Here is an 8676-nt window from a genome sequence, read left to right on the forward strand (position 1 = left end):
CTAAGACAATAAACCCCACAAAGATAGGGAATGTCTTTAATGTATCTCCAAACCACAGCTCACTCCGTGTCTAGCATGCTGTCCAGAAAGGCCAATGGTGGGGTACCTGGGTGGCTCATAGATTGGGCGTCTGCCTTTGGTTCAAGTCATGATCCTGGGGTCCTGGGATCGAATCCTGCATCGGGCTCCCTGTAGGGAGCTTGCTTCTCCCTCTGCCTGTTTCTCAGCCTCTGTGTCTCTCATGACTAAATAAAATATTGAAAAAAAGAAAAAAATTAAAGGCCAATGGTTGAGAGGCATCACAATTCCCTGGCTAAAGCAGGAGAAAGCAAGTAACATCCTGAGTAGCTGAAAACTTGGAAAGAACAACATTCCTAGCCCAGTTTAGAAGTGCCCTTCCCTTCAGAACTTCCCCTAAGATGGAGAGTTCTCTGGAATATCTATGTCTACTGGACCTTGTTTATCTTCCTTGATGCAGACTCATTTGAGAAGCCAATTATATTTGGGAAAATATACTCTCTTCCCCAAAGCTGGGCAAATAGGCAAGTAGATTCAATCTACCACGTGTGAAGGTTGGTGTGTGGCAGCGAGAGACAGGAGTGAGTTTGTTTCTCCTTTGGGTGATGGTCTTTTCTATAATACATTCACAAGCAGTTTTAAACTTCTTGCACTGGCAGGATTCTAGCGAGGCTCGGGACATGGTGAGGAAAGAAGTCACTCTGCCTCCTGCTGGCCACGAGCAGAAAGGCTTGAGTTCTTTTTGGCTTATTACTAGAGGTCACATTTCTCTTTCACAAAACAAGAACTTGTGAAGGAATGGAAGACCAAAAGGGAAAAGAGGGGCTTCTCTTTTTTGCTTAGCCTGAACTGAGCTCTAGGTGTTCATAAACTATTTAGATCAAATTCTTCATTTTGTGAGCCAAAACCTGAGGTTGATACATCTTCTCCATTAGCTATAGAAACAAAACAATAGATAGGAGTCAGGAAAAGCCCTGATCTTTGTGCTGACATCTCTGTTCCCTCTCCCTGATTGATGGAAGCAGGGAGTCCAGTCACATCCCACATTAAGAGCCCCTGTTCCTTAGAACTCAGGGTCCCACACCAGCTTCTCCCCTGAATGGTGTCTTCAGTTTCATTTTCTTCCCTTTCCCCAAACCCCAATAAAACACACCAACTGCTTCAGAATATTTCTGGGTTGTGTTTTTTCGTGGGTCGTCTTCTTTTTTTTTTTATTTCAAATACTGAAAAAGTCCCTTGGGCTCTGTGGGGCTCCCCACGCTCATGGCCCCCTTTCCCCCACACTTACTGCCCTTCTCCCCACAGCAAATCTATTTCAAAGACAGCACTTTCTTCAATGAACAATTAACATTAATTGTGTTCTCAACTTGGCTCTGCAGAACCAGAAGAGCTGTTTGCATCTGTCATATTTAGATGGACAGTTTCTTTTATCTGATACCAGATCCCCAGCCACAAGCAAACAAGGTGTTTTTCTACAGAGCTGAATTAGAACTCCTCATCTGGAGTCTACTGCACTCCTCCCCCGCACACCCATCCTACACAGGCCAAATGGTTAGGAAGGATAGTCAGGAATGCCTTTATCAACTCCGAGCCCTATTTCGTACCCCCACAAATTTACCACCCCACCCTCTCAAAACACCACACCCATGCCAACCCCCACACCCCCTCCCACCCCCGCCAGGATTTCACTGAGATTTCTCCCAACAGTTATTTGGAAAAAAGATAAAACAAAAAAATGTTCAGGGTCTTGGTGCTCAGCCCAAGGGGCTCCATGCGCTGGGACACCGACGGGCAGGGGCTTCTGCCTCTCCAGCCCGCGCCCGAGCCACCTCCTGACCCCTGGCTGCAAAAACAGGGAGGGGGAGGAGCCAGCACAGGACCCAGGAGGGCAGCGTCTCAGGATCTGGCGGAGCCCCGGGCAACATCATTCAACTTGGCCACTGCGGACGAACACAGAAGAAGAAAAAGAAAACACTGTCAAGTAATAAGGGAAAAAACCCCGAAGTTCCATCCCAGTCCCAAGCCCATGACTCTTCCATACTTAACAATCATTAGGCTACCTGGCACAAGCCTAAGTCCAATCCACAGAGTTGGAGAGAGGAGAGAGAGAGGAAGAGAGGGGAGGGAAGAAGGGAGAGTAAAGGGAGAGACAGGGAGAGGAGGTGAAGGAGGAAAAAGGGAGAACGAGAGAGAGGGGGAAAGGTCAGGAGAGAGGGAGAGAGAATTTCAGGTTTTCTACTAACCACAAAACAAAGTGTTCTCCATCTTTCTGGAGATAACCATGAAAACAATACAGAAATTCTTTAGATAAGATCAAAGTAACTGGAGGCTTGCAGGGGCTTAAATGGCCTGGCTTAGCACAGGCTTGATTTCACAGGCATAGCCAAAGCCACTTGCAGCAGCAGAGACTGTTGGGCACACGGTGATGAGGTGGTGCAGCATGGGAGCCAGGGCCTGATAACACATGTTGTTCTGAGTGGATTTAATAATCTAATAATTTAAAAAGGGAGACTTGGATTTGGTTTTGGAAATGACCCTTCTTTGCCATGGAAGTATTTCATGCTCTGGAAACAGGTGGCAAATACAGAACGTGGCTTGTTTTTTTTTTAGCCTTGAAGATGACCAGGTAGAGAGTCAGCGAAACCAACAGTTTTCTGATTTCCCTATTTTTTCTATTTCTTCCTAAAATTCAGACTTGTGACCTCAGTCTTGAGTATTCAAATGACCAATAGAGAAAGCAGCTCAGACAGAAAAGAAAAAAGTACAAAATTTGAGAAGATCGGAGATGAAGAAAACGTACAAAATTATATATATATTTATATATATAATAACATGACATATCTATGTACAACATGGCTGGGACAGTTGAAGAAACTATACAAGGATGTTCAGCATTTTCCCCTTCCCACACGGACTTTAGACTAAGGAAGACAGCATGAGGAATGGAGCAAGAAACACAAAAATTATATACAGTTACAAGTGACAGTCAAGGAATCTGGGGGCAGGGAATCCAGGGATCCTGCTCTCTCCATTCCTTCCTCACCAACTCTCTCCTATCCAATCTGTTACTTTCAGTAACAGCCTGAAAGTGAATGGCCAGTCAGGAAAGAAGCATACACATCTACCATCCACCCCGCATGTGCATCAGCAAGTTCATGGTCATTCTCATCAGGTCAAATGTTTTGGCATATCAGAATTATGAGGTGAGAGGGCATGAGAGTATTACAGAATCTTGTCCTCTTTAACAGTTCTCACTCTGACCCTCTCTGTCCTAACTAGCAGTAGGACTCAGGCCAAGTTAAAGAGGCTGAGGGTGCTGGCCACCTGCACCCCTCTCCTCCACCTGCTCACAAATCTGCGTTGCTGCTTCTCATCTCACAGGGGCTGAGTTACTGAGCCCTAGGAAGGCAGAGATTTCTTTTTTTTCTTTTTTCTTTTTTTTTTAGCAGAGATTTCTTAATGTTCCTTTTCTCTCTCCCTGACCTGACTACCTTCCTCCACCAGCTTCTTCCAAGGTGAATTATCTACTAAGAACCTGCTGCTCTAGCCCTGCCCTAGTACCAAGGCAGAGGCTGGCTTCAGCTTGTCCCTTTTCTTCTGGTCTCCCTAACAATACACCTGACATCTGATTAATCTCAAATGTGGGACTCCACCACATATGCGTGACTGAACATGTGTTCTCAGGCCCGCAGCTTGGCGGCTAGAGCAGCTTTTTAGCAGCAACGGTCTGGACTGGAGGGCCAGGAGAGTGGGTGGGGGCAGAAGCAAGAAGCTTCTACAGAAGCTAGCTTCTTAGAACTTTTTCCTTGACCCTTAAGACCATGATATTTATGAGGCCCTCTTGCCTACATCTATAACCCTCAAATCTCAACTTCCTGTCTTCCCATGTCTTCTTCAAATGGTTCCCCTCTTGGGCTCACCCCTAGGCCTTCCTCACTTAGTTTTACAAAGAATAGCAGAGACTTTTTTTCAGCTCGCAGTTATACGATTTTTAAATTTGAATTAATCTTATCTATATTCAACTCTTTTACAGATGAGAAAATAGAAATCCATAGAGGTTAAATGACTTGACCAAGGTAACACATCAGTTTTGCTGAGACGGAGTGCAACTAGAACCCAGATATCTTAACTCCAAACGCAATGCTCTTTCCACTACCCCATGATACTTGTAAAAGCAGCATGCTGGAAGAGAGAGAGAAGGTGCCCATTTCATGTAAATGATGTTCTCCAAACTTTACATTACTTAAGAGCCAGGGCAAACTGTCAGAGATGCTCACTGAGTAAGGGAGGTTAAGTGGGCATTACAGTTTTAGGCAAGCAAATCAGTTTTCCTTTTTGAGGATTTTCTAAACCTGCTATAATGGAAACACGAAGCAATAGCAGCCTAAGGAAAAACATTTAGAAGCACAGAAAACAGATCTCATTCCATCTACCTTTCCCAACTATGTCAAGTTAGCCTCTGGATGTAAAACTACCATACTATTCCCAAGGCTTAGCCTAACCAATTTTGGGATATTCTCTTCCAAAAGGAAAAATCACATCTCCCTGGTTTCTCATACAAAAGAAAAAAGAGCATTTGCAGCATTATCCAGTCCTATTCTCTTACTTCTGGGCCTCTACCTGGGCTACAGTGTGGGTATGGAAATCTCAATTTAATCAAAGAAATGAACTTGAACCCCTTTTCAACCCACATCATCTTCTCAGCAGCCCCCAGCAGAATCACAGTCATTTCTGGCTAGCAAGCTGAGAAGATCTAACTAGATGCTCATTCCATCCCTGTCTATGACATATAAAAGTCCTGTGGGTGAGGAAGGGGACAGAAGGGGGGCCCAGGTTACCCCGCAAGCTTGCTGGTGACGAGCGAGGACTTTCTCTGGGGCAGATCCTGTGGGGTGGGGATGTGGTCACCAGTCACCAGGTTCTTGTCTGGTCCTGCACTTGGCAGCTGCTTATTCTTCATCTTGGCTTTGGCCATGTTGTAGTCTCCTGAGTCAAAGTACTTTTGCTAAGAGACAAGAGGGATGTTTAAGTGAGTGAGGAACTCTGGTCTACCTAAAAGCAAGGAGACTCACATCCATTATAAAACCCTCAACAGTGCTTAGATCTTTCCAGTCTTCCTTGATTAACTTCATACACACATAGTTTAGCATTAATGACATGTACTTAGGTCTTCTCCCAAATGTGTTCTGACTTTTTCAGGTATATAAGCAGTTTCCTAGCTAAGGTTTAGATTTTAGAAGTTAAGAGATAGCCCCTACACCCTTTATACACCCATTAGTACATTATGGTTCAACCAAATTACTGACTGTTCATAAAGCCTTACTGAGGACCAATCAGTCAGTCTCCAGTGGGCTTGGTGCTGGGGAAACAAATGAGTAAGATACACAGAAGCATCAATCTGGGGCTATCCTAGCAAACAGCAGGAGAGCAACCTCAAGTCAAAACCTTAAAATTAAAAATGATTCCCTCAGACCATGAATAGAAACTGGGCTTTTTCCTGAGGATCATGTCCTCTTCCTCTGACTCCCACTGCTCCCACACATGTTCCATGGCTGTGACAGCCTGCCCACGCCTGCCTTGCCTACAGCAAGGTAAACTGCAAATCAGCATCACATCATCATCTGTGACTAAGACTCAGTAACTAGGATTTTCCACAGGAATCTGTTTTACTGTTCATTTCATCCACACCGGGGAATACACACCAGTTTAATGACATATATATATAATGCCTCAGTTAGCTTTAGGTACAAATGGGGACAGAGAAACCTGATCAGGAGCTAGATGGCTATGAAGGCAGACCTTCTGTAAGAAATCTATTCACTTCAAGTTGAAGAAATCTATAGAACAGATGGTGTGATCTTTTTTGAAATCATGCACCCCCAAAATTTAGCTCTAATCTTAAAAAATGCAAGTCTAAAACTCCCACCATCTAAACACAGAAATCCCTGGGGGAGTCAGCATTTCAGTTCCTAATGTCCTTCTTTCTCTCAATCCCCCAAAGCCCCCATATCCAAATGTCTCAACATTAAGCCTTAATATCCTGTAGGATACCGTATCAGGGATTTATAATCATTTGCCTTGCTTTTTACAAGTTTCTAATTCCTCTCTACAAACTGCCCAATAACAAAACCTCCAGATAAGTATTCAGGAGCAGCTCTACAGATCTCATTCCTAAAGCCCCCTTTGACTTCAAAGTAAGAAGATAAGAAATTTTGTCCCATACCCCTTTCTGGAGTCTCTTCATGAGGAAGTCGGAGCCTCCAGGCTTTTGTCCTAGGCTTGGATATTTGGCCTTTAGCTTTGCCTCCTCGGCTCTCTCAGGGAGAATACCTTCTTTCTCCTGTGTGTCCTGGAGGAAACAAATGGGCCAATTTAAATTAAAAACTGAGAAGGAACTGCTTCTAATATCTAAGAACTTTCATACTATCAACTTTTCCTGGAGATCCATGCCCTTGTGAACATACTGTCTATATTCTGCTCCTAAATAAAGCCAGACCTTTGTTCAAATCCTAACGCTCAAGATGACTGTATTGTGAGGAAAAACAGAACAAGCTGCTTCTCACACTACGCCCAAAGAACCACTTCAGTGACCTGGGAGATTGGGTTAAAGATAATACCTAAACAAAATACTTCAATCAAGGGCAAACCATAGGTCGTTCAGCACAGAAGGTAGGAAAGACAGAGAAAAGTGCTAACCAGGGCTTCTGGTTACCCAAGATGTGTAGGAAAGTTCCCTGGCTGTCCCTAACACACAGTACAAGTCAAACAGAAAATAAAAGGGGATAATTCTGAGATGCTCCCTCTTATCCAGAGTCTACAGTAGTCATCTGATAAGTATTTCTATGGAAGAGGCTAAAGCTATGTGGCTTTCTCCAAAAATCTCCACATTAGTAATGGAACAACATTGCTTTAACATTTCCATAAACATTAGGTAGGAAAGTGACAGATAAACAGAAATGAAAAGGACATTATTTTTAACCTCAGGAAAATTAAGATACAGGAGGCTTAACAGTATTTACCCACAGTTTTTGCCAAAAAGTCAACACCTTCTCTAGTGGGGCAAGTGATGGAAGTTTGGGGAACATGCCAAGAACCTGCAATTGGTTTGTTAGTAACCATTGTTACTATCTTCTTGCTTTTTGTGGGCCCCAATGCTCTTTGTTGACTTTTTAAAAGGACCTAACGCCAATCTGTGGCTCTTTTCAATGTATTTATATTCCCTTCCCTTGACAATCCAGCATGATTGTAACCAGGTGCCTTTTATGAACCCCCGAGCCCAGTACTAAATGTTGTAAGTCAAATACAAGCCCCAAGAAGAGGTTTACTTGGGGTGTTTTCATCACAGAATTGTTGAACTAAGTCCCATTGCCTTGGAAGTCGGGGTGGTGGTGGAAATAGGGTGATGTCTTTCTTGTCACGACTCTTTTGGTGTCTTTTCTAGATTTAGCCTCCATTATCCTGTATGGAACTCCAGTCCTCTTCAAGCCTATTCGTTCCTGACACACCGTGGGCAACCGACCATCCCCAACCGTCAAAATAGGTCTCTTGAGAAAGTTGCCGCCTTCAACTAGCCATGATAAAGACTTCTCCTTACGCCCAGTGCTGGTCTTTTAAACGTCTTTCCCTACATCTTTCTGATGTAGGCCCCAGCCGGGTGGTTGGGTAGTTTACCTCCATTAACCAATAACACACATCGTTTTCCAGGTACCACCAGCCCCCGTTCATTCAACCCCGTCTTTCCAAACACCCGCCCCGCGCCCCGGCTTGGCCAATGATAGCGCGACCTCCATGAGGAGAGCGGTAGGCCGAATGGCCAATCAGAGAGAGTATGGCACTGACGGACAATGGGCCCAACTAATCAGCGCCAGAGCTGCAAGCGGTGTTGCGGCTCACCCGGCGTGATGCAAGCAGTGGCCAACCCCCGCAGAGCTTGAGACCATGGCGACCAATCCGCACTGGTGGGAGATCGTCTCCCGCCCCACCACCGTCGCCCCCGGCTCGCCCGCCCGCACCCCCTCCATTTCACCTGCTTCTCCTCGCCGGTCTCCTCCGCAGGGTTCTCCTCTTCTTGTTTCTGGGACATGGCGGGACCAGGGCTGTGGAGTGTGAGGGGCCCGGGAAATCGATCGGAGAAGGGAAGGGGGAGGGGAAACGGGGACAACCTGCTCTGCTTCTTCGGCTCCTGTCACTAGGGTTGCTCAGTCAAAATGGCGGCCCTTGCCTGTGACGTTGTGGCCGCCCCTTCTATGGGAGCCAATGGGAATGGGGTAGCTGGGGCAATGACGTAACGATCTGCCAATCGCCGCTGGGTAAAGGTGGGGTCTTTGGAGACGACAGGCAAGCTGGAACACCAATCTGGAAAGAGAGTGAGACCCAAGAACCAATTGGAAGCCCGTGTGTGGGGGGGTGAATCTTAGGGGGCGGTGCTGCTGGCTTTGGCATTTTTGCTGGTTTGGTGGGACCAGGCTTACTTCAGCTCTAGCACCAGGTGCCTGGGAGGCTCTGCTGAACTTCAAAACTGGAGAGCGAAAGGATGGAGACGATTTAGTTTGGCGCAGTATTAGCAGAAAATAATCAATCTCTAGGGATCCCTGGGTGGCTCAGCGGTTTAGCGCCTGCCTTTGGCCCAGAGCGCGATCCTGGAGTCTGGGGATCGAG

The 8676-nt window shown here is 45.7% G+C and overlaps 1 protein-coding gene across 3 annotated transcripts; it reads right to left on the reverse strand.

Moving 5' to 3' along the window:
• Positions 1 to 1184: 1184 nt before the first annotated feature.
• On the reverse strand, positions 1185 to 8248 carry ENSA (endosulfine alpha). 3 transcript variants are annotated; one of them, XM_038562137.1, is made up of 4 exons: positions 8045 to 8248; positions 6242 to 6367; positions 4857 to 5023; positions 1185 to 1958 (listed from the first exon to the last, which is right to left on the reverse strand). In XM_038562137.1, the coding sequence occupies exons 1-4, from the start codon at positions 8099 to 8101 to the stop codon at positions 1943 to 1945; spliced, it is 366 nt and encodes a 121-aa protein (XP_038418065.1). In that variant the 5' UTR covers positions 8102 to 8248; the 3' UTR covers positions 1185 to 1942. The 3 variants fall into 3 exon arrangements, with proteins under 3 accessions (XP_038418065.1, XP_038418066.1, XP_038418067.1); XM_038562138.1 differs by lacking the exon at positions 8045 to 8248 and adding an exon at positions 7690 to 7796; XM_038562139.1 differs by lacking the exon at positions 8045 to 8248 and adding an exon at positions 7344 to 7556.
• Positions 8249 to 8676: the final 428 nt, after the last annotated feature.

Source organism: Canis lupus, chromosome 17 (genome assembly GCF_011100685.1).
Source record: "Canis lupus familiaris isolate Mischka breed German Shepherd chromosome 17, alternate assembly UU_Cfam_GSD_1.0, whole genome shotgun sequence".
Classification (NCBI taxonomy): domain Eukaryota; kingdom Metazoa; phylum Chordata; class Mammalia; order Carnivora; family Canidae; genus Canis; species Canis lupus.

Bases quoted from the DNA above. Each gene is read 5' to 3' on its own strand.
- ENSA (XM_038562137.1), bottom strand. From the start codon at position 8,101: ATGTCCCAGAAACAAGAAGAGGAGAACCCTGCGGAGGAGACCGGCGAG. The intron at 6,368-8,044 runs GTGAAATGGAGG...TGTTTCCTCCAG, and splicing joins AGACCGGCGAGGAGAAGCAG to GACACACAGGAGAAAGAAGG. The intron at 5,024-6,241 runs GTATGGGACAAA...CTTGTCTCTTAG, and splicing joins TGAAGAGACTCCAGAAAGGG to CAAAAGTACTTTGACTCAGG.